The sequence below is a fragment of the Molothrus ater genome, chromosome 9 (assembly GCF_012460135.2).
Source record: "Molothrus ater isolate BHLD 08-10-18 breed brown headed cowbird chromosome 9, BPBGC_Mater_1.1, whole genome shotgun sequence".
In the NCBI taxonomy this organism is placed as follows: domain Eukaryota; kingdom Metazoa; phylum Chordata; class Aves; order Passeriformes; family Icteridae; genus Molothrus; species Molothrus ater.
Genome location: NC_050486.2, coordinates 15,555,899 through 15,581,078, shown reverse-complemented (window position 1 = coordinate 15,581,078; position 25,180 = coordinate 15,555,899). Strand labels below are relative to the sequence as shown.

General features: G+C 45.0%; 1 protein-coding gene across 1 annotated transcript; it reads left to right on the top strand.

The window, feature by feature from the left end:
- The first annotated feature begins 665 nt into the window (after window positions 1-665).
- LRRC8C (leucine rich repeat containing 8 VRAC subunit C) lies at window positions 666-24,538 on the top strand. The gene is made up of 3 exons (XM_036387960.2): window positions 666-759; window positions 15,858-15,999; window positions 18,446-24,538. Exons 2-3 carry the CDS (start codon window positions 15,862-15,864, stop codon window positions 20,714-20,716), a joined length of 2,409 nt encoding a protein of 802 aa, XP_036243853.1. The 5' UTR covers window positions 666-759; window positions 15,858-15,861; the 3' UTR covers window positions 20,717-24,538.
- The last annotated feature ends 642 nt before the right edge of the window (window positions 24,539-25,180 follow it).

The window sequence follows — 25,180 nt, the reverse complement described above, 5'->3', positions numbered from 1 at the left end:
CAAAGTCCCTTTAAACATGTGGTTTCTTTCAGCAGCAGTTTTCAGACTGCGCTTTTTTTGAATTGCTGGGCCAGAAGTTTGTGTTTCCAATTGTCACTCTCTGAGACGCTTTTCCATTGTTAATGCAGTCCCAGGCGCTTTACAGCCTGGTCTCTTTATAGTCGTTCCACGGCCCTGCGTGTTGAGGTCCAGATCTTTCCATCACAATTTGTGCTGTCATTCTCCAGACGCGGCGCGAAGCCGCCCGCCCGCGCGGGGACGGCGCCTCGCGGCTCCCCCCGCCCGCCGCTGCTTCCCACGGCACCGACCGCGCTCCGTGCGGGCCATGGAGCAGCCCCGGCCCGGCCCGGCCCGTCCGTGCCGCTCCGCCAGCCCCCGCCTCGCCGCTCCTCCGGCCGGGGATGCGGCGGGCGCGCCCGGAGGTACCCGCGGCTCCCGGGTCCGGTTACCGGCGGCTCCGGGGCAGCGGGCGGAGCGCGGCCGTCCCGCCCACCGCCGCCGCCGGCCCCGCGGGGGCTGCCGGGCACGGCCCGACCGGCGCCCCCCGGCACCGGCCGCGTGCGTCAGACCGGAGACGTGGCCCCGCGGCGGCGGGGGCGGAGCGGCGGCGGGCGGAGCGCGGCTGCGGGCGGCCTCCCGGCCCGGCCCGGCCCTGCCCTGCCCGCCGCACTGAGCCCCGCACCGCGCCGCGGGATGTTCGCGGTGCCGCCCGGCCGCTGCCGCCCGTGACCCCGAGCCGGCCGCCCGGCCGAGCACCAGGTAAGCGCTGCCGCGCCCGGCTGCCTCTCCCGGGGCGCTCCGCTGCCCGCGCCGGGGACGGGGCATCGCCACGGGGAGGGGGCCCCGGGGGTCCGCGCGGGAACGGAACCGCCCCGCAGGGCTCGGCGCTGCGCCCCCGCGGGGAGAAGAGACGGGGCCCGGCCCGGCCCGGCCGCGGCAGCCGGGGTCCGCCTTTGCCCGCCGGCGGCACCAGCGGTGCCGCTTCCGAACCGGGGCAGTGCCGGAGGAGCCAAACTTTGTCTGGGCTCGCCGCCGGCTCCTCTCCCGCGGAGGAGCGGCCGCGGCAGCCCCCACGCCCCGTCCATCCCACCGCATCCCCTGCCGGGCGGGGCAGCCCGGGGGGTTCCCGGCACGGCGGCGGCCCGGAGCCAAGCGGGGCTTCCCGGGAGCGGGGCCGCCGAGGGGGCACTGGTGGGAGACGGTCGCCGTGGAGACGGGCGGCTTGGGAAAGCCTTTGGGCAGAAGGGCTTGGGGAAAGCCCGTGGCCTCATTTCCCCCGATAATAAGCCCTAGACCAGACCGCATTACGGGGAGGATGCGAGCAGGACGGGGAGGCGGCGGTTCAGCCGCGCTGCCACCGCGCCCGCCGGTCCCTTCCCCGGGGGCTGCTCCGGCGTCGATATCTCGGTTTTTATATCGGCTTAAAACCAGCTCTGCCTTGTCGCAGGGTGATGGGCAGTTTTGCCGATTATTCACCAAGTGCAGTTTGTCCAGTTCATTAGAAAGAGCTGACCAAGCAAACTGAGAAGCTAATGAAAGACCACTGAATGTATCCTATCAGAATTTCATGAGGGTTAAAGTGTTTAAAAGTAAGGACTTCTCTTGCTCAGGTAAGTATGTCAGTTATGGTTTGGCTTTTTAATGATTTCTTTTTTTTTTTTCTTTTGGAGTTTGTACTTCCTGTGACGAGAGATTCAGTATTCTTAGCACCACTGTTTGAAGACAACCATGTAATGTTTGCTCCCACAAAGCACTGTAGGTTTAAATGATGCTGGAAAAGATTGTATGGGCAGAAAAGTGCTTTGCAAGATAGTGGAGAAAAACATGACAACATTGGAAATAAATAATAATTTAAAAATCTTCCTTCCCAATTCAACCAATTATGCATCTTCTCCACCCATCATCCCCCACCTGCCTCCGGGTGTGTTAGAACTGCTTTTACTTTTCTTTTTGGTATGATGAAAGCAGTCAAGAGGGTAGCATTCCCCTGGGCTCACTTTTCTTCTGGAAAAACCTGTTTGCTCCTGTGGGGCAGATCAGCGTGGAGAGCAGGGCCGAGCACAGTTCTGAGATGATCCCGAATTTTAACCTGGCCTTGTATTCCTGCTGTCTCACAAGTGCCTGTGTCCCAGGGCTGCCAGCAGGGCACAGCAGCCTGGTGCTGAGCACCTGTGGTTTGTGAATCATTTCCTTTTCCAGCTACTTTCTGAGTTTGCTAAATTTGTGGCATCCGTGCTGCTGTTTTCTTCCAGTCTGAATACTGACAGGCCCTGCTAGAGGTTTTGCCATAGTATAACATTCAGTTTTATTTGTTAGTATTTACTCTTGTAAGCAGTTTTAGAGATAAGCTTTCTGATGGAAAGGCTAAAAATCTATTTGCTTTGTATGCCCAGTATTGGAAAAGGCTAGTGGTGGATTTCAGTGAAAAATGAAATCAGAGGCTGCTAAATTCTCCTTACAAGCACTCACTCAGTGCTTTGTGCTATCTTGCAATCAGTTCCTGTAGCAGTTGAAGTTGATTTCCTGAGGCAGCCTCATCCCACCTCGGTATCTGGCTTTTGGGGCCCACAACAAGGAGCTGAGACCGGGAGGGGGGGGGCAGCATCCGGGCTGGGCAGGCTGGAGCCGTAAACAATACTCAGGTGGCCTCAGGGCCCGAGGGACAGCACAGGGACACCCAGAATAATGGACTGGGTCACGGTGCTGGGAGGAGCAGTTCCCCTGATTGTCCACTGACCTCAGCTGCAACTGGTTGAAGTGGGCCATATTCATGGCCAGAAAGGCACTTCCCAACCCAAGGCTTTTTGAGAGCTGTGGGAAGTAAAAAAAAAAACAACAACTCTGTTGCCGTCCAAACAATTCACAATAACAGGAGCTAGAGTTTAATTTTATAGTTTTTTCCTCTTTAAGGAAACCTGGTAGAAAGATGCTGTCCTCATTGTCAGGGCTGTGAAGGGCAGGGGAGGGCTGGCTGTATAGTAAAGAAAACTCTGAAAATGAAACAATTGACCTCAGGAAAAAGAAGCCTTCTAAATACTTTAAAGCCTTTCTTAATAAGTCAAAGAAGCCATTCTTCCGAATAATTTGTCAAAGAACTGTTAACAAGTGTTGGATTTCACAAGCTCAACATAATGGAAACTTTACTGTCTTCTTCATCCTTGAGGTGTTCACCCATGGATTTTGTGCAACAAAACTCTGTTGCAGATTCAAGCTATAGTGCAGTGACTTTTGTTGGGTTTGTGTTTCTAGGACCTCTTTCTGGTTAGGAAGATACTAGGTTTGATTCAGCCTCTTGGCCAGGTGTGATTATGTCATTTGTTCCGCTGCTTTCATTCATAACACAGAGCAGGCCCTTCTGCCTTCCCATCCCCAGGCAGGCAAAGTGTGTTAGAGCTGTCTTTCGACCTGTCAGACCCTAGATGAGCTTTCTGTCACTGTATTCATTTTGCATTTTAGTGCCTGGCACATGCAGCTAATCAGACACAGCATAAACTTTACAACTGTATCATTCAGAGAGTCATAGGTTTGGACCAGGATGAGGGTTTATTCGGAATTTTTCCAGTACAGAGTTTCTGTACAGTCTCTTTCTCCCTTGAAGGACTGATTTACAATCTGGTAAGATTTGATCTGGTAAGATTCTTAAAAGCTAGGATAATGTTTGATCTGGCAAGATTCTTAAAAGGTAGGATAATGCCATGCATGTGCTTTGCACATTTCCCACTTGTTTGGGAGAATCCTGCCATAAGATACAGTGCATGTTTTTTCTTGGTTTTAAAGTGAAACAAAGGCCTCCCCTGCAGCACAGGATGGCACCGTTCTCCAGGGCAAGTTGCTAATGCCCTGTTATGATGAGCGTATAAAGTTCCACTGAATTTGAACCAGAACATGTAAAAATATTTGGTTCTGTACCACAGTATTAAAAATCCATTTCCCTCTGTCAAAGTAAACTTTTAACTTTTCCATTGGCTTCCAGGTGAGCAGAATACAGCCTTTTATACCAACTTCTAATCCTGGGTTGACCTACCATCTGCTGAAAATGGAGAGGCTAGTTTACATCTCCCTTTGGTGGCCATAGTACATAGTGACTTTCTATTGATGAAATAAGCTAAATTCAACAACCCAGCAATAAGACTGCCAACATTCTGAGAACATTTCCAATTTTATTTACTTATCACTGAAAGGAAGGTGGGAGTTTGGACTAATTGCTCGCTGTGGAGCATATGGTGAAGCAGAGCACAGGTCAAGCCCTGCCCTGAGCGTGCAGCAGTGTAAGATCCTGATACTCGTGCCATTTACAGCAGAATGCAACAGCTCAGAAGTGCAGGTTGCTGTCAGAGGGTTTGGTGCTCTGAGCAAGGACCATTATAGATCACATTTTGCAGTTGATGTGAATGATTGATGAGCTGTCTCAGGGGTAGGTAGCTTTCACCAGTGTTCACAGACAGTATTCTCGGAAAAGCCCCTTTTTAAGTGTATTGTGACTAAAAAGAGTATTTGCTCTTTGCAGTCATTTAACCATGATGACATAATTTCAAAGACTTGCACACCTGCTGTAGTGTTGTCAGAATCCCCTCTAGCAACTGCTTTTATCTCACAGTTTAGGCTTGATGGAAACTGCATTTTTTTCTGTTTTATGCAGCAACAGACTTTTTGGTGGAATGAGGTTGCAGCTAATCCCCCTTTGCTGGTCTATGGATGGACACTGTCCTGAAAAGGTCCAGTAGAGAAGGTTGTCCTGGTTTTCCAGCTCATGATCTTTAAAAGTCATCCTATGTGAATACCAATTCCGATTCTGTAGTTACTAGTGTATCTCTTTGAGTGGGTGTAGATCATGTGCAATTTATGTGCTTTAATTTATCTATTTTAGTCTTTCTTATTCTTCAAGGCTATGGACGAGACCATAAGTTTATTTTTATTATCAGGGATTTTTGTAACAAAGGATGGTTTGGGGGGAAGAAAATCCACCAACTGCTTCAGGCTGAGAATACCTTTATGTTTATCAAGGTGTTTTGGGATCCATGTTTTATGAGACTGTCATGAAGTTTTATAAAGTTCTTTTGTGTTGCAGGCAAGTAGGAGCAAAAAAGATTCTTTATATGAAAAAGCCTCCCAAATCATGAAAACAGGAATTCTTTAATGTTTTTGGCTCACTCACTGCATAAAATGTTTTTAACTAAGTTCTCAGATGATTGAGCTGCTTAAGACTCAGAATGGACCTTTTGTGCTTCCTGTCCCAATTAGGAATTAATTTTTAATTATATCAGCTGAACATTTTTAAATATGAGCACTTTTATTAGCCTCAGGCACCTTTTTTTTGATGAGGAATAACACTGATTTGTGTAATATTGTCTGTTCTGAGACATTTGAACAGCATTGTTTCTGTCTTCATTATCTGAGTATGTTAGATAGTGTTTGTGGAAAACCTGGTATAACTTTGGTTAAAACTTGATGTGATTTTATTGTTTAGATTTGTGTCAATTGTTTAGGTTTATTTCAGGAATACAAAAATATCACTTACTGGATTGTTACTTGCTTGCTGCTTTGGTTTGCTGTTAAAAGCTTTTACTCACATTAAAACCATTTTGCAGCTCTGGAAAGAGAGCAGGCATCTTGAGTGATAGCCCTGATAAACTAAGAATGTTACTCCCAGAGCTGAAAAATGGTAAGCATTGCCTTTGAAGTAGTCTTTGACATGGAAATGCGTGGAGTGTACTTCTCTTTAGATTTGGAGAAATAGCTCAGCAAAGCCAAGTCTCCACACAGACTATGTGCTTGGTATGGAAAGAACTCCTATTGATTTCACTACGACTTTATCTGGCAGAATCTTGCACTGAACATTTTTTTGTCTTTAGTCCAACCAAGCTGAAGTCAAAGAGCTGCTGACAATAGGAAGTCTTTTTGGTGTGTAATACATGAAAAAGTGCTATGACTCAGTTGGAACTAACAACAAGGTTATTGTCTGGGATTCATTGCCAAAGCAGCACTTACTGTATATGTAGGTGGAAATTGCAACATATATTTTGAAATGCAGTTTATTGAAGTCACTTCCTCTTTATGTCCTTTATGTCTTCGCTTTACAACCTTATGTCTCCTCTGAGTTCTGGGTTCAGGTCTTTGAGCTTCCACTGCCACAGCAGATGGTACCAAGAGCAGAGCAGGGGCGTTTGCTGCTGCCTCTGAATGCCCCCCACGCTCTCTCCTGGCTGTTAGGCAGGTGGGCAGCCTGAAACCTAACTGGATACTTGCAGTGTGGGCCTCAGGAACTTGGAGGGAAAGGAGTGGACTAGGTATTCAGCATGTCTCTGGAAGTTACACCCTTTCCAGTTCTCTCCAGCACTAAATCCCCCGTTGGCATCTTGCCCACGGTTGTCGTCCTGCAGAATTGCAGCTCTGGGGGAGCTCGGTTCTGGCAGCTGACATAATGGAACACAGCTTTCCAGATGTTGGTTGGGACCTTGCTGGAGTTCAGGTGGCCCAGTCTAGCTGTCCCCAGTCAGTGCACCTGAAAATGAAACCCCTTCCCTACTCTGAACAGCTGTCACACAGGGGACACGTGTTTTGTAGAACCACCAAACTATGGGTATTTGAATACTGTCTTCTGTGAGCTAATTGTATTTTGTCTGTTCTCCAGATTGGTAAACTAATACCAAATGTGAGCTTTAATTTTGGTAATACGTAGTATGAAAATCAAATTCACTTCAGTGGCTTTTTAGGGGAGTTCTGGCATGCTATCAGTTTGGATTCAGGCATTGCAGAAAACTGGAAAAAAGCTATGTTATGATTTTGTAGTACTACTCATTCATATTTCCCACCAAGGGTACTAAAGAAAGTGGATACCTTTCTGTTTTGCAGCTAGAGAAGTGGTGGCATGGTGGGTTGATGTGGTGTGCACAAGGCTGTCTATGTCCATGTCCCACTGGGGACTCCTGACTCACCCTCTGTTGTTCCTCCAGGTCACATTTCCTCGCCAGCTTCAGCCACAAGGACATGGATTTGTTTGAAAATACTGTAAACTCATGGGCTGTTAAAAATAACTGTTTGGATGCAAATGGTTTGTTTTTAATGTCTTTCCAGTTCTTTTACATGGGATTTATGTTTAAGAAACAGCATCATTTGTTTGTACTTCTTACTTCAGAGTGATGCTATTTCTTCCTATGAAAATCTCCGTTGCAGTCAACGGAACAAGAAGGGAGCCATCATGTTTCAAACAGTGGCAACACAAGCCAGTGTTCAAAGTAGTTTTTCCAGCCAAAAAGTTTATGCCTTTTTTAAAATTATTTTTTAATTGAATTTTATATTACAGGAAACACCGATGGCAATAAAACCTAGCAGGGAAACTGGTCTCCTGAAATGCTGCAAATACAAGAAGTCAGTAGCAGAGGTTTTATTGTATGTTACAGGGGAACTGACCAAGCACCTACACTTACCAAAATGCTGGATATTTTGGTCAGTGCAAGCATGTAGCAAAATAATTACCAAAACTGAATGTCAGGGTAGTTCAGACATTATTTCACTGCATGTACAATGTGTATGAGAATACACAGATAAGAATGGAACATAAACCTCTTGGGAATTAAGAGTTACTCATTCCAGTCCTTATCATCATATTTGCCCGTTAATCTAATCTTAGTTTCCCTAGCTTGGTGTCTTGTCCCTGCGTCTACTTTTAGTCCTCTCCTGGTTAGGTGATGAAATGAAGCAGGTCCATAATCTGTCATCTGTGGTGCCAGCACAGGCAGTGCCAGGAGCTGTGAGGGGTTTCTGGGCACATGCTGAAAATGAAGTGTTCATGTGCTAACATCAAAGGACACAAACCCACAGTTTCAAAGGTTTATAAATTAGCCAGCTGTAGGCAGCTGTTCACACTGCAGTAAAACTGTGTTCCCAAGAGACAGGTCAAATTTTGGGGCATGGGTGATCTGAAAAGTGTTAAATACAAAGACCACAATTTTTGTAGGGTTCACATCCAATTTGTTTTCCTAAGCTTGTTTCTAGAATGGTTTCTAGAATGGAACAATTGCTGGCTAGATCTTTGTTCAAATTTTGTGTTAAATTACACACGTTTTTCCTTATGGTTGTTTTGGGCACCCAGTCCCACTGAAAAATACAAATTTAGCAAAGTTATATTCAACAGAATATATGACTGATGATGGCACCAAGCCATTTTCATGCCAGGCTGTCTATCAGCTGTCTAGAGGAGATTGTTGCCCTAAGCCCTGGGGCTCTGCACAGACCAGTGACTTTGTTTAAATATTCTCTTTGAGAATACATCACCCTCAACCTGACTGCAGAACTCCCTTACTCATGCTTAGTTAACTGTCTTGGTGTGCAGTTCCAAAGCAGGTAAAATAGGAATGCAAAATTCTGCTTCTCAGTGCAGTCTCAGGCCCTGTTCTGAGAAAAAAAGCACTCCAGCTTAACTTCATCTCCTGACCCATGGTAGCTGAGGCCAAACAGCACAAAACACTTGAAAAGTGACTTTATGGTATTTGTGCAGAGTAACAAATGTTTACAATGAAGGATGAGGGGTTTGGAGTGTGCAATGTCCTGTGTAAAAACCCTCTGGCCCCTGCACACGTGGCCCACAGCCCTTGGGCTCTGCTGAGTCCCTGCTGCCAGGTCACAAGTTTGTTTTGTGTTAAATATGAGCTGTGCTCTGTTCCTTTAATGAAGATGGATGGGCAGTAAATCATGTATGGGAACCAACACAGAGACCTTGCAGCACTATTCCCAAAAGGCATTTCATAACATAATTTACCCTAACATGAAGTATGTTTAAAACAGCCAGGAGAGCAGCGCTGGCCTAGCGTTTTCTCCTTTCAGTAGATCTCTGATGTGAAAGACCAAGCAGTGCCAGTCTGAATTGGCTCTTGAGGACATCTGAGCTTTGACCCTTCTGTTATATTCAGCTGGGCTGCAGTTGTGGTCCTGCAGCCTCCAGCCCAAAGCTCCTCATGCCAGAAAGAAAGCTCCTTCCCTAGTGGGGATCAGGGCTGTTCCCCTGCTACCTGGGGTTTGATTGAACTTTGTGCCACTCTTGGAAGGTGATGATGCTCATCCTGCATCTGAGGAGGATTGATGGGATGTCAGGGAAATGAGGTCAAATGTCAGCAGGCTAATCATTTAAACATCTTTTCTAGTCAGCTTCCCACCAACTTTTTGTGCTTCCCAGCTGCCAATATCACTATTTCTTTCTCCTCCAGCTATGTTCCTTTTCCTTTTTTCCCTCTGGTGTGTAATTCATACCCTGCCCTTGCCATACCAGCACTTTCTGGATGATAGCTGCCTGTCTGACATCCAGGAGTCCCAATTCTAGTGCACGGCTTTGGTTGTTACCCCAAAACAAGCAATGGGTGACACTGATCGCTTCAACTCAGGTGATGTGATTGAGTAACCACTAGTGGAAGGACAAAATAGCCAAGGGCTTGACTTCTGGTGAGTAACACCTGTGGCATGGCAAACACAGCTCTGGCAATCCTGGTCTCCTGCCTGAGCACATGAAGCAGAAGTGACTCCACTTCTCTGTCACATGAGGGTCAGCAGGGCACAGAGACAGGCTCTTGGGCTTTGCTGGGCCAGGAGGCCATGGCCAGGGCATGGGCTGGCTGCTGTCTGTCACCCATAGGGTGATACTGAGCAGTGCCTAGGTAGGGATGCGGAGCAGCTCTGGCAGCATGGTGCAGACACGCCAAGGCCAGCTCGTCATGGGGGGAGCTGCTGGGGCTGTGCCTCAGTGAGGAACTCTGCTGTCAGACCTGCCTGGCTGGGACTAGGGCAGAGCCTCCCAGTTACTCGCTTTGTTTTGCTCACTGTGCTGCTCCTAATTGCCGTGTCTCTACAGGCTGTGCCTTGAGAGCCTGGGTGGGGCAGTGGGAGTGCCACGTACTGGTGTCACTGGTGGTGCGGCTCTCCCAGCAGCCTGACCCTTGAATTCTCCTGAGAGCTGCTCCAAACCAAGCTGCTCCGTGAAATGAATGAAGTGACTCTGTGAGAATCTGCTTAAAAATAGCCACAGTCACCTAGCGAGAGCTGGGGCCTGGGCTTGGAAGGTGCTGCAAGCCAAAGGCAGCTTTGTTCAGGGTTGTCCCAGAGGGGCTGTTTCCTGAGCATTAATGTTTTTGCTTTTGAAGAGTCTCTGAAGACACAAGCTGAATGCAGCTTAATGAGGGGGTGTGTCAATTTCCGTGTCCCCTGTGTTTGTCCGTCCCGCACGGTGTGTCCTGGCTCTGACCGGGTCCCTTTGTGCCGCTGCAGGGCAGGGCGCAGCACTCGGGCACGAAGCCGTGCCGAGCTGTGCCGAGCAGCTCACAGTGCCCACCTGAAGCACTAAGGCAGGGCCAGGGCTTGTCCCCAGGGCTTGTCCCCCGTGCTGTGACAGCGAGCCGTGCCAGCTGGGGCGCCGCAGTCCCTTGGGCTGCTGGGGTTGGTGGCAGTCGGGCTGGCTGGTGGCAGTCAGGCTGATTGGTGGCAGTCGGGCTGGTGGCAGTTGGGCTGGTTGGTGGCAGCCGGGCTGGCTGGTGGCAGTCGGGCTGGTTGGTGGCAGTCGGGCTGGTTGGTGGCAGTCGGGCTGGCTGGTGGCAGTCGGGCTGGTTGGTGGCAGTCGGGCTGGTTGGTGGCAGTCGGGCCGGCTGGTGGCAGTTGGGCTGGCTGGTGGCAGTCGGGCTGATTGGTGGCAGTCAGGCTGGCTGGTGGCAGTCGGGCTGGTTGGTGGCAGTCGGGCTGGCTGGTGGCAGTCGGGCTGGCTGGTGGCAGTCAGGCTGGTTGGTGGCAGTCAGGCTGGCTGGTGGCAGCCGGGCTGGTTGGTGGCAGTCGGGCTGGCTGGTGGCAGTCGGGCTGGCTGGTGGCAGTCGGGCCGGCTGGTGGCAGTCGGGCTGGCTGGTGGCAGTCGGGCCGGGTGGTGGCAGTTGGGCTGGTTGGTGGCAGCCGGGCTGGTTGGTGGCAGTCGGGCCGGCTGGTGGCAGTCGGGCCGGCTGGTGGCAGTCAGGCTGGTTGGTGGCAGTCGGGCTGGTGGCAGTCAGGCTGGCTGGTGGCAGTCAGGCTGGTTGGTGGCAGTCGGGCTGGTGGCAGTCGGGCTGGCTGGTGGCAGTCAGGCTGGTTGGTGGCAGCCGGGCTGGTTGGTGGAAGTTGGGCTGGCTGGTGGCAGTCGAGCTGGTTGGTGGTAGTCGGGTCCTCAGAGCCCCTGTGGGCAGGAGTTTCGTGCATTGATTTCCTTTTATTCTGCAGCGGACACCACGTGGATTGCCCAGTGCCCCGGTTTTCTCTTTGGCCGCGCTGGCAAGAGCCAACCTTACTCCCAAACTGTCCTCACTGCTTTCCTTTATTCCCTCTGATATAAACCAGCTGCTGAGAGGCTGGTTTGCTCCATGCTGCAGTGCTTCACAATCAGCATTTGATTCAATCTGTTGATTTATTAAGTCTAATTTGGTTCCAATACTTTTGTCTGTGGCTTGGGTCTATTTATTCTCCTAGGCTCTTTTGGGTGACATTAATTTGTTGTGTCTCGCCCCCAATCTCCTATGCATTAGCTGATTCCCGTAGTTGGGTTTTCTGATAGAGTAGGTATCGCACTTGTACCTGGATTCAAGTATTTAATCTTATTATGACATATTCATTTTCACTCACCAAGTTTTCTACATTTCTTAAAAATTTTAAAATAAGAATCACTACTGATTTATCTCCCTTCCAGTGTTCTTGTGGGGTTTTTTTTCTTCCTGTTTGGTTGTTGTTATTATTATTATTATTATTATTATTATTATTATTATTATTATTATTATTATTGTTATTATTTAATCTGGCGAACCCATAGCTCTGTGCTACAGCACTGCTCAACAGCCAGTACAACTGGCTGTTAATCCAAGTTCCTTTTTTATTTCCTTCTGGTAGCTGAATAGCAGATGATTTATCTCATGTACCATTTTATTTTCTCTAGGGTCTGAGGATTATTTAAAATGCAAGAGAAAAAAAAGAACATATTCTCGTTTTAATTGAAAAGAATTTCCAATATCTAGAGCTCTAGTATTTACTAAAGTAGGTTAGAATAATACTTTATGATAAGTCAGATGCCACATTTCAGCTACAGTGTACTGTGTAATTAAATAACATGTTGAATGTGAGTGAACACAAATTAGTAATGCAGTCTTAGTCTGAAATGTTCAACCAGCTGAAATGTTGAACTCCTTGTCTTTTGTCTCCTTGTTACAAGGAGAGATAAGAAACTACAGTGCATGATGTGCTGTCCCAGAGTAAATGGTGTGCTGTGACTTGGGCTGCGGTGTGACTTTTTAGCATCCCTTGATTTGTTTAAATTGTTGATTGACTAAATCCTTTTATTTTGTGCAGACCTGGTTTGTGTGTGATTATAAAGGAGTCTGGCAGTGGTGCACCTTTGGGTGTAGCAGTGGGAAAGAGCTGGGCTTTGGACGTGGCCAGGAGGGATTTTCAGGATTGCTCTGTGCCAGGGGGATCTGCTCTGTCTTTTCTGCTGATAGTTGTCCTTTCCATCCCTGGAGAAGCCAGAATGAAAAAAAAAGCTAGAGGGAAATGGGAGACAAATGAAAAGTGACTTGGTGTCATTTTGTTCTGCGTGCAGATGTCAGCAGTGCTGGTTAGCCTGGGCTGCTCTGCAATTCTTTCCAGCATTTTCCTTGATTCTTAATACAGCAAGGGGAGAAGCAATAGGGTTCCTCCAGTGAGTGTTGGAAAATGGTTTTCCTACTTTGTCACGTTCAATTGCCATTTAAAGTTTCTGCAAATATCTTTTTTCCCCAAAGCTAAAAAATATCGTCTGTCAGTAGACGTTGTTGGTTTTTTTACTGTTATTTTATGTGCAGTACTACTATCATCATTCAGTGATGTTTGTTTTCTTTTTTTAGCAGTAAAGGAAAACATTAGTGGCAGACAGGGTTTGATGTCTGGTGCTGGACAGCAGACCTTCCACCCCCAGAGATGGGTTTTCTAGAGGGCCTTTCTGTGTGCAGCTCTGCCTCTGCTTGGCCCATTAATGGGGGTAACAGGATGTGCACTCTGCTAATGAGGAGTCATGCTATGCAAACAACAGCCTCTGAAGGGAACAAGGGATCAGGGCAGCGTGTGCTTGTGGTATCAGAACCTATCTGCCTTCATCAAAATTCCCCACACATCACTTAGGAGAAATAAAGCAAATATATGATACAATAAAGACCCCTAAAAAGACATAGTGAAACCTATAAAAAAACAACAGCCAAAGGATTTTTTGGTCTGAAAGCTGTCCCTGCACAGTAATTTGCAAGATAGTTTCCAGTCCCATCTGCTGTGAGGCACTGCCCTGATTCAGTGCTGATTCAGTTCACCTTTCATAACACCGGGGCTCAGACCCACAGTTGCTTGGGTGTCTAACCAGTGACTCCTGGGTCTCCCCACATTTCTGTGCATGTGAGCACTTGTGTTTTGTCAAGAATCTCCACTGCAGAAAGCATAATTCTGTCTTTACCTGACATTCAAATTGTTTATCCTTTTGAAAAAAACATCTTACAAATAGGATTTCTAGGGGCGGTGCCATCAGAATATGAAAAAGCACTCCCAAGGCATTATTGCAGGGCTGGGAAGAAAATGTGGTGGTTTTAAAGCAATCTGTTGATAGGTATTCTTGGGTGTACTGATGGCATTCCACTCAGTCAGCCAGCTGGCCTCAAAACCTGAGCCAACAGTAGTATATGTGTTAGAAAACTTTGAGCAGGACTGTTGCATGGCAACTGCTTAGCTAACATTTGTATTAGTGGATTCCTTTGAGAATTTTCTACGTTTTTCAGTGCTTGATTGAAAAAAAAAAAAAAAGTAAGCTTACCAGCAGCTACTCAGTCACCTGCATTTTATGTAGAAATGAAAAAGAGAGGGGTAATTCCTTACCAATGGCAGTGAAATGCATATGGACTGGAAGACAGATTGTGTATGATGTTCTTCAGGTTAGGTGCCACTGGGAGCTGCCAGCAGAGGTTTAGCTGAAGGAGTGCTGGGCATGTACTTAAAGCTACATGGGGCACTTCTAATTGATGAGATCCACTTTTGCCAGCAGTATTTATAAAAGAAGAGTGAAAGGCAACAAAGATTTGTCCTAGCAGCCATACCCATACCAGCTTTTCTCTGCTGTAGAAGTATATCCAGCTTTTCTCTGCTGTAGAAGTATATCCAGCTTTTCTCTGCTGTAGAAGTATATCTTCCCTTAAATGTCTGCTAACATTTGCAAGACAAGCACACAAAAAGCAGAATTGTGGTCCCTGGCTGCCTGCCATTTGATAACAAATGCTGCATTCCTCTTCCAGCACTGCAGCAATTCAGGCCTGTTGGCAAGGGTGCTGCCAAGCCTCTGACCTGGCTGTGTGGCATCAGGCTTGCATTGCCATCATTTTCACTGATGGTCTATTCATTTGAAAGTGGTATGGAGGATAGCCTGCCTTCATCTTGGGGATTGCCAGTTGTGCAAGAGGTGTGTGTGGGTGTCATCTGGCATTGTAGCCTGCATCCTGGGGACAGACTTTAGAAGGATGGGAAGCTGAGAGGGGATTCTCCTATCTGGCCAAGTAGTGCTTAAAGCAACATGGAAGGGTTGCAAGAGGAGAGGGGTGCAAGAAACAGAAGTTTTTGTGCTACTCAGCTGCAAAGCCCCAGCCTAGCTACGACCACAAGCTCCTTTACAGACTTCACCTTATGCCTTTGGGGGCTGCAGTACCTCCTGAGGATCAGATGGGCAGGCAGAGACAGAGCAGTCCCTGAGAAGGTGCCAAAGGGAACATCCTTCCACACGTGTATGGCCAGTTAGTGGGGGTCAGTTCTAAATCCTTAGGATGGCTGTACACTTGCAATGAATTGCAGCCATTAGGGCTTGAATCACTCTCTTCCTGTTCCCTGGCTCTGAATGAACTGAATCCCCTAAGTTCCTGAGCAGCCTCTCAGCAAGTGTGTGCTTATCACTAAGCCTGCACAGAAATGGACGTCACCAAACCCACATTAATAGGTCCCAGTGTGCAGCTGAATCAGGATTATAGACTTCCAGTGTTACTGTGATATGAACTGATTGTGATGAGCATTTATGATGTCAGTTAATGGACAAATTTTGTTAATTGCTCTTGGGAGTATTTTTGTTACATTCCCATCTGAATTTATCTTTCCACTGTAACTTACTAAGGAGTTTCAGTACTGGTTTGATCTCAGGGATTCAGTTACACAGTATGCTGTAGGCTTTAATAACAGTTGCTTTGCCTGTACATGCTCATGTGTTAGCTGATTTTCAGAGGACATGATGATGTAAGCTTACACATCTGAGGTGAAGATAAAGCCCTTGATCTGGCTGTAGTTTTGGTTACCTAAACCACTTTAGGAACTTGCATTCAAAACATAGTAGATTTAAAATTGCAGTGAGTATGCACAAAAATATTTCAAAGCATTCCTGAAACCACTATTAATAAAATGGAAGTGAATCAAACTTGATAGCTAAAAAAGTGTGTGAAGTTTGAATGCAGGACAAGCATTTCAGCCAGACCTTTGAGATCAAGGCTAATGTATGTGATGCTGAACATCTCTATCTACAGAATGGGCTGATTTTCAAGGATGCAGAAGGCCTCACTGACCCGTCAGAGATGGCTGGAGTCAACAGGGAGAGGGATTTTCCTGCCTGCATGGATGGCATTGCAGGCTCTCCCTTCCTCCCTTCCAGGGGCTGTGTAGTGGCAGCATGAGCATCCCTCTTCTGAGGTGGGGTGTCAGTAGCTGGAAGCTTCTCTGCCACATCTGGGGGTTGCATTTTCAGAGGAGGTTTTTTCACTTGCTCTCACAGGGTGAGGGGTGTGAGCTGCAGAGGCTGAGCTGGCCGTGCTGTTTTGCAGGAGGATGATTCCCGTGACCGAGTTCCGGCAGTTCTCGGAGCAGCAGCCGGCGTTCCGCGTGCTGAAGCCCTGGTGGGATGTGTTCACCGACTACCTCTCGGTGGCCATGCTGATGATCGGCGTGTTCGGCTGCACCTTGCAGGTAAAGCACAGGCACAGACTCCTGAGTGCTCCTGGGGCTGCTGAAAGAATACCACTAATGAGGAAGGGCCTTGGAAGGATGCTGTCCCATCTTGTTTTATCTCTTGGGCTCACCATGAACAAAGCAAAAATGTGCTGGTCCCAGGATTAAAGCTGTTTAAGTAGCAACATCAAATAACACAGACCAGACTTTTAGCAGCAGTGAATCAGCAGGCTTGCATAGAGGCAATGGAACTATGCCAACTAAGATAAGAGCTGTTGGCTTGGCTGGTGTCTGCATCACTGTTTTCACCTCAGTTTGGCATAACAAAACAGATTATCAACTTCAGTTCTTTTCTGTTACCATTTTTGCTGGTTGAAAGTTTAAAAAATGGAATTTTGTAATTCCTGTTTTTCTTTATTTGGCAGATGTTAATATTATTTCTGTCATTATGCTTTTAAGAGTTTTAAAATTAATGTGTTGATTTTATTAACGACACCCACGGCTAATATTATGTCTCTTCCATTCCAAAATGTCTCTGAGGATGCTTACACATAAACAATTGACATTACTGTCAGTCACTGCTAGCTACATTTTGCTGAGGAGCCAAAAGCAGAAAAGAAATGAAAAATACTGTTTGGGATGACTACAAAAATATAAAGTTACAGTATGGGTTCAAACATGGATCTCACATTTCTTGGCACAACTTTGAAATTGAGCTAAAGGGACACATTGACAGAGCTTTTATTTCAGAGGAATTTGCTCACTTACATGGCCTAGGATTTAGATATACTGTGCTTCAAATTTCACATGAAATCCACTGTAGTTTTGCCTGTATTCTCCATTCTAAAGTATTTTCAGTTGATACAACATTCATGTTTAAAAATCTCTTTGTATAGCTAAATTTTGCATTAGTAGATGTTTGCTTAACCACACAAAGTAAATCATCTGTTTTATCTGTTTTAAGTTTACCTGCTTGATTGGAGAAAGCATGCTGGAAAATAATGTTTGGAAAGAAATAATAGACTGAAATAATAGACAAATGTTTTTTTATTCCAACTTATTGTGAGATACATAAATCCAGGATGTAACTGCGGGTGTATATCACAGCAGCAGACACTTTACAGACGTAGATTAACTACAGAAGTTTTTGATGTGTTTGAAGTTTTTGTTGTGGCACTGATACTGTTAAAAACCTGTGTGGTCTTATCTCAGCATCTCCCTAGACCAGGGTGGATCATCAAGGATCATCTGATTTTGGTAGCTCTCGTTGGATACCTTATATTTAGTGCTTTCAACAGCCATGATGTCAAAGAGTACATCTACACTGCACATATGTTCTTAGTTTGGGCTAATCACAGGTAGTCATTTAGGGCAAGTAAGAGAGCTCCTTGGTTTATCACATGGATTAGCATTTTAGTTCAGACTTGTAGAGAGTCTTGCATTAAACTCAGAACTGTTATCCCAAATTAAACCAAAGGTGATTGGTCCCTAGAGGCACTTTGACCTCAGTTTGTCAACATGGATGACCATCCCAGATTCAGAAGACTTCTTGTTTGGTTTTTTTTATAGACAGACTCAAGAACAGAGCTAGATCATTTCCCCCAGGTGTGTAGTCCATCCTACAGAAGCCCCCCATAGACAGGGACTTTGGACAAGGGCATGTAGTGATAGGACAGGGAGTAAGGGCTTTTAGCTGAAAGAGGGTAGGTTTAGATTAGCTATTAGGAAGAAATTCTTCACTGTGAGGATGTTGAGGCAGTGAAACAGGTTAAAGTTCCCAGGGAAATTGTGGATGCCCTATCCCTGGAATAGTAGATTATCTTTAAGGTCCCTTCCAACCCAGATAATTTTATGATTCTATGAGGACTCTGTGTATGTGTGAGAAACTAAATAAAATTTATGTCCATGCACACACAAATGCCATCAAAGAACTGTCCTTATCTGTCTTTATTAAGACTGAAAGTTAATAATATCCCTGCATAGACAAGGTCACATTAGGCCTTGGTCAGCAGTTTTTGTTGTGATAAGACATCACAGTGTGAGAGTATAGCCACATGAATGCAGTTGTGCTGCTGTCAAGCCTAAGCCATCTCTGAACATCATGTAGCCAGGATGAGTACACCTGGCAGTAACAGTCTGTCTTTGGGGAGAGCAGAGCTGGAGATCCCTGGTCTTTTCTGGAAGCATTCCCCACATTTCTCCTTTTTCACAATCTCCTGGATTGTGTCAATGCCCTCTTATGCAAATTATGGAAAGCTAGCTGTAGATGGAAAGGGGTGGCCTTGTTCTTGGCATACAGAACAAGAGTCTTGTTGAGAATAATAATAGTGCAGCCTGTGGGGACAAGTAGCAGGCTGTGTGGAGGAATGCCTGGCAGCTGGAGGTACTCCAAGGACAGCTACCCATTGGTGCTGCCACCATTGTTTGTACATCAGTTCAAAAGACATCTTTTTGTGTGTTCCAGGTCATGCAAGACAAGATAATATGCCTTCCAAAGCGCGTCCAGCCTTGCCAGAACCAATCTAATAGTTCAAATGTGCTTAGCACTATGCCAGATACTACCCCCCTTCCCCCACCGAAGCCATCCACCCCTCCAGCTACAGTTGAAATGAAAGGACTCAAGACTGATTTGGACCTTCAGCAATACAGCTTTATAAATCAGGTGTGCTATGAACGGGCTCTGCACTGGTATGCCAAGTACTTCCCTTACCTTGTCCTTATACACACACTGGTCTTCATGCTGTGTAGTAACTTTTGGTTCAAATTCCCTGGATCAAGCTCCAAAATTGAACACTTCATTTCAATACTTGGGAAATGTTTTGATTCTCCCTGGACAACGAGAGCTTTATCTGAAGTGTCAGGGGAAGACTCTGAAGAGAAGGATAACAGAAAGAACAACATTAACAAGTCTAATACTACTCAGCCAAGCACTGAAGGCACTTTGGTCAAGACACAGTCTTTAAAATCAATCCCTGAGAAGTTAGTTGTGGATAAGGGAACACCTGGGGCATTAGATAAAAAAGAAGGTGAACAGGCCAAAGCACTGTTTGAAAAGGTGAAGAAATTTCGACTGCATGTTGAGGAGGGTGATATACTCTATGTCATGTACGTTCGCCAGACTGTACTTAAGGTAATTAAATTCCTTATTATTATTGCTTACAACACAGCACTCGTCTCAGAAGTTAATTTTACGGTAGTCTGTAATGTTGATATTGAAGACATGACAGGATACAAGAACTTTTGCTGTAATCACACGATGGCACATCTGTTCTCTAAACTTTCTTACTGCTACCTGTGCTTTGTAAGCATCTATGGCCTGACCTGCCTTTATACACTGTACTGGCTGTTCTACCGTTCACTGAAGGAATATTCTTTTGAGTATGTCCGGCAGGAGACGGGAATCGATGACATCCCAGATGTCAAGAACGACTTTGCCTTTATGCTTCATATGATCGATCAGTACGATCCTCTCTACTCCAAGCGCTTTGCTGTCTTCCTGTCTGAAGTCAGTGAAAATAAGCTGAAACAGCTGAACCTAAACAATGAGTGGACTGCAGATAAACTGCGACAGAGGCTGCAGACAAACTCCCACAGCCATTTGGAGCTACAGCTTTTCATGCTTTCCGGACTACCAGACACAGTGTTTGAAATTACTGAGCTGCAGTCTTTAAAACTTGAAATAATTAATAATGTAATGATACCAGCAACCATTGCACAGTTGGACAATCTCCAGGAGCTCTCATTGCACCAGTGCTCTGTGAAGATCCACAGTGCCGCCTTAGCTTTTCTGAAGGAGAATCTCAAGATCTTGAGCGTCAAGTTTGATGACATCAGAGAACTTCCACATTGGATGTATGGCCTCAGAAATTTGGAAGAACTCTATTTAATTGGATCCCTAAGTCATGATATTTCTAAAAACATTACACTGGAGTCTTTTCGGGAACTTAAAAGCCTGAAAGTTCTACACATAAAAAGTAATTTGTCCAAAATCCCACAATCTGCAGTTGATGTTTCAAGTCACCTGCAGAAATTGTGTATCCATAATGATGGCACTAAGTTAGTGATGCTCAACAACCTGAAGAAAATGGTCAACCTGACACAGCTGGAATTGGTTCATTGTGATTTGGAGCGCATACCTCATGCAGTGTTCAGCCTTCTCAGTCTTCAGGAATTGGATCTAAAGGAAAACAACCTCAAATCCATTGAAGAAATAGTAAGTTTTCAACATCTGCGAAAGCTGACCATTCTAAAGCTGTGGTACAACAGTATAACCTACATCCCAGAGCATATAAAGAAACTCACCAGTCTAGAGCGGCTTTCCTTCAGCCATAACAAAATAGAGGTTCTTCCGTCCCACCTGTTCCTATGCAACAAAATCAGATACTTGGATTTGTCTTACAATGACATTCGCTTTATCCCACCTGAAATAGGAGTTCTTCAGAGTTTACAGTACTTTTCCATTACTTGCAACAAAGTGGAGAGTGTGCCAGATGAACTGTACTTTTGCAAAAAACTTAAGACTCTGAAAATTGGGAAAAATAACTTGTCAGTCCTTTCACCTAAAATTGGTAATTTGACATTGCTCTCCTACTTGGATATTAAAGGCAATCACTTTGAAATCCTCCCACCTGAGCTCGGTGAGTGTAGAGCTCTGAAGAGGACTGGTTTCACTGTAGAGGACAACTTGTTTGAAACTTTGCCTTCTGATGTCAGGGAGCAAATGAAAGCTGAATAACTTCTTGCTCAGTTTTACAGAAATAACACTTCTACCAAAAAAGCTCTAGAGAATGCATACTCTGATTATGCATTTAATTTGTCATTATTTTTTTCTTTTTCAAATCCTTTCTGTACAAACAAATTTGGAGTAAGGAGTACATCTATTTTTAAATAAAATTTTCTCATATTTTTTCACTGTTTTAAGATATTTTTAGTTTGTTTTGCCCTGAGAACAAGGGCATCTGTAACTTAATTTTTACTGGTAAAAGTAAATGATTTTGTCTGTTTTTCTTTCCATTTCCTAATCCCACCAGGGAAACTGTGTTTAAGATGTATGCTTTGGGTTGCATAGTTTGTAAGAGATTATTATATTGTCTTCCTAGTTATTGTTAACCCCTTAGGACATGGTCTTCAACAGGTGGTGCTGCAGGTGTTGAATGCCTTTGTTTCCTCTTCTTCAGTGGCAGTAGAAGGTGTTCAACATCTAACAAGATCAAATCTAGGCTGACAATCCCTTTTTACTTACAACAGGGTTTTCTCAGATGGTCAAAGCAAGTGGAAAAGGTTCTTTATGTATTTTAACAGGTGAGAGGGAGCATGCAGAACTCCTTCAGGGCCTGTTGGCCATTCACACAGTGCACTGAGCAGGAGGCACTCACCGTGATTTCCTCTTTGGTGCAGGAAGAGTAAGGTCACAGTTCACAGTGGAATCGGGACCAAAGTGACTCATGCAAAGGTTTTCCTAACAGTGCAAAGGGAGGTGGCTGCCCACTTCCTACTAACTTGAGTGGAAGGGGTGCAATGAACTCACCATATTTGAAATGTCAACTCAGCAAGATGAAATGCTGTCTTGAAAAACCCCATCCTCCCTTAAACACCAGTGCTGCAAGAGAGAAAGTGCCCTCTGCCCCCTCAGCCACTTCCCACCAAATTGCTTGGCACCTTCTAGGGATGGGATCCAGAAAAAGTGCAATCATACTTCGTTTGTAAAGCTTCTGACAGGGAAATAGCCTCTAATATGCTCTTTGATTTAGCCTGGGTAGCATAAAACCAAGCTCAGCACAGGAACATTTGCAGATTTGCAAAAATGAAATTAAATGAATACATTAATTTCTCACAAGTCTCAGCCTACCCAGCATACCCAAGGACAGTGATGCAGGCTATGTTTTCATCTCCCTGAGAGTAATTAAATAGGAAATCCTACAGTTGGAAGTTTGCTTTGTAAAATAATGTAATCTCCAATGATTGTGCATCAGGTTGGGAACTTTATCCTCTGAAGCCATGTTCAGCTGTTTATTTAATCCAGCCATTTAATTTCTTTTAGTCAGGTTTTAAAGAGATATGCTGCTCACAAGCTAATTTAAGCTAATCAAAAGTAGTAAAATATTTTGCTGGGAGGAGATCTCTGCATCGTAACCAACAACACATATTTGAGTCAGATGTAGGCACTTGATAAATGTTTTGCAAGAATATCTAGGAATAAGTCCTTATTTTTCTAGGAGGCAATGCTGTTCATAAATTGCAGAGGTTAAATTGCTGTTTGTTCAAATTTATGTAAAATATTTGACAGTTGTCAGATTGGTTGCTCTTAAATGTTTTCTAACTGCCATTGTGTGTCTTGAGCTACAGTTAATCTGAGTTCTTGAGCTTGGTACAAAAGCATATAGTTGGTTTAAGAGTATGACTTACAAAGGTGGGGAGACAAACTACAATGAGAACTTCCTCATTAATCCAGGGTGTGCTGTGCAATTTGGTGTGTGAGCTTGCCACAGTACCAGGTCAGACTTATTTTTTGCGCTTGGCTGTGTTCTGGAGAAGATCCAGATTAATCAAAAATGGGTCAGGCATGAAGGAATCAAATCAAGCTTTTTTAAAGGGGTTTGATTTAGTTCTATTTAGGACCTGTAATTGATGTAGCTATTGTAAGAGCTACCCTTACTTGTGTGTGGAATGCACTTACTGGAACAGCTTGGCAGTATATATATTCTAAATGTATTTCACCATGATGTTGTGTGAGGAAGAGAAACATTTCATTGGTCATATTAACCTAATTATGTAAACCAAAGTGCTGTTGTCCCTGATGAATGTAAACTGTTTGAAATGTCCAGGTAATTGGTGGAGCTGTATAGTTCTCTTAGTTAGATTTTAAATACGGGATTACATTTAAAGTTTTTTTCAAAGTCTTTATATTCCTTGATGTAGCATTTTAAACCCCTAATTTATTTTGTGTGTAATATTGTTTCATGTGTAGTTTGTGGTCTTGTTTCTGAATGGAAGTTATGCACATCTCATAACTGAAGGTTGAAGACATGTTCTATGCCATTTTTGTAAATACAGCACTTAGGGGATGTGGAGTTTTGTTTGTAACTGATTATATTTATACCAGTGCAACCCCTCATGTGGACACAGTTACACAAGTATAAAGTGCCTTGTGCTGGCATATCTTTATTCACTGTGCAAGGAATAAACTATACCAGTCTAAGCACTTTGACACTAATAACTGTATCTTCTCCAAGGGTTTGGTCAGCTGAGACAACATCCTCAGTCTGACAGCTCACTGTCACCACAAAGGGGCAGCTTCCTCCTCCTCCCATGCTCCCTATTCCTGCCAACACGTTCCAGCTGCTTCTCATGTACCTTTACAGGTCTGGTGCTGGTCTGATCCCTCCACAGGATAAATGAGCTTTTTAAGCCAGCAGAAAACCGTTACAGTCTAAAAAAGGGACTAATTTTCTGCTGGATCAGCTGTGTAAAGGATTGGATGGACACTCAGATGGGAGAAACAAGGGGACAGGACTCTCAGCTGGGGTCTGTACAAGAAGAAGTCAGGGCAAGTCCCTTTGGAGATGCTAGGTCAGTTCATCATGTTGCCAAGCCATGTGCTTGAAGAACTGTGCTGTTTTATGTATAGCAGGGTGAGGCAGCTTGGCTTTTGTGAGTAGACAACTCTCAGGCTCACAGTGGATGATAAAATATCCCACTACTGTTAATTTCACAATGAAACAAACTCAGGTAGCTGCACTGTTGACTTTTCTAAACCTCTTACTGTCTCTTCTGGGGTGTATTTTCCAAACCCATATTACAGTGACTTAGGAATGAGTCAGCTGAGGGAAGATTGTTTCCTAATTGTCTATAACATCCAGGAAAATATGTAAAAGTGCCATATTTACTCAGTGAATCATGTACTGCTCATATGTATATTCACATGCAATTCATACTAGACTTTCTGTGACCAATAGTATTTGACTTAGAGTGGATGGACATTTTGTGGACAATACTTTAGCATGGTTTATATATATACAAAGAGTTTCTATCACTACTTATATTAATCAGGTGCCTAACAAGTACGACAGTTCCAGAATTTAAGCAAGGCATTTTTCCATTATTGTTCAAAATTAATAAAAATCTTCCTTGGTAACAGAATTAGAGATGACAAAGATTGCATCAAAAGTAAGAAGACAACCTTCATAACACATTGAGCCTGACAAGCAAATCTACTTTGTGATCAAAATCTGGAGATGTTCATCTCCCCCTTTGTCAAAATTAGAATGGATATTTGTGCTGACCTCGTGCATCCAGCCAGCCCAACAACTTTTGCAAATTCTGATTGGAAAACGCCTGCTCCATGTGTTATATCACTTTTCTGGCACGTCAGTAATTCTTGTGCTTAAGTGGTGACAAGTCCTGCAGAAATGCCAAGAAAAAACTTTGAAGTTTGACCAAATGGACAAACTTAATTCTGTAGCAAGAATCTTAATATCATAATAGACCTGCATAGTGTTAAATTGCAATATAGTACACCCAGAAAAAACAGAAATAAAATGCTCTTTTGTAATAATGACCATTGTCAGACTGCAATGTGATTATTTGTTTGGGAAGCACTTTGTTTCTGGGTTACCTACAGATCAAACCATCTTTTGGGTTTGGTCCCTTGGAAGGGAAATGAAGAAAATATGCCTAAAAAAACATCGTCATACTTGACAGGATTTACAGCTGCATGGTCTCCATTCCTGTGCACCTCCTTCCACTGTCTGACTCCAGCCAGCAAAATGGCCAGGAAAAAAGCCATTCCTGCTGGAGCAACTCCCCCATTCTGGTTTCTCTGCTCTGCCAGGGTTTGGGGGGTATTTTGGGAGCCCTGCCAGCCCACAGCCAGGGGTGCGAGGGTTCCTTCCTCCCCCCTGTCATGTGCCTGTGCTGCCAGGGAGATGGTGCCGTCAGTCCTTGCATCTGACACACTCCCCTATAAATCTGAAGAGATTTCGACATTGCTCCAAAGGCAGTTGGGCTGCCTGCATTTGGTATAGGACGTTTTCCTCATGTCTGTTTTTTTAAGTTATAAGGAATAATGTGTTTCAGTTTTGGTGTTTCATACCAAGACAGCACTGTCCTGCCAAGATGAAGCAGGAATTACTTCTCTCTGGTGCTTGCAGTCGCAGTGGAGGGAGGAGAGTGGTAAACACAGCAGCCTGAGTTGGCTTTG

What these genes read in the sequence shown, in the direction of transcription:
- LRRC8C (XM_036387960.2), top strand. Translation starts at nt 15,862, where the DNA reads ATGATTCCCGTGACCGAGTTCCGGCAGTTCTCGGAGCAGCAGCCGGCG. An exon ending in TGTTCGGCTGCACCTTGCAG is followed by an intron (nt 16,000 to 18,445) that starts GTAAAGCACAGG and finishes TGTGTGTTCCAG; the next exon opens with GTCATGCAAGACAAGATAAT.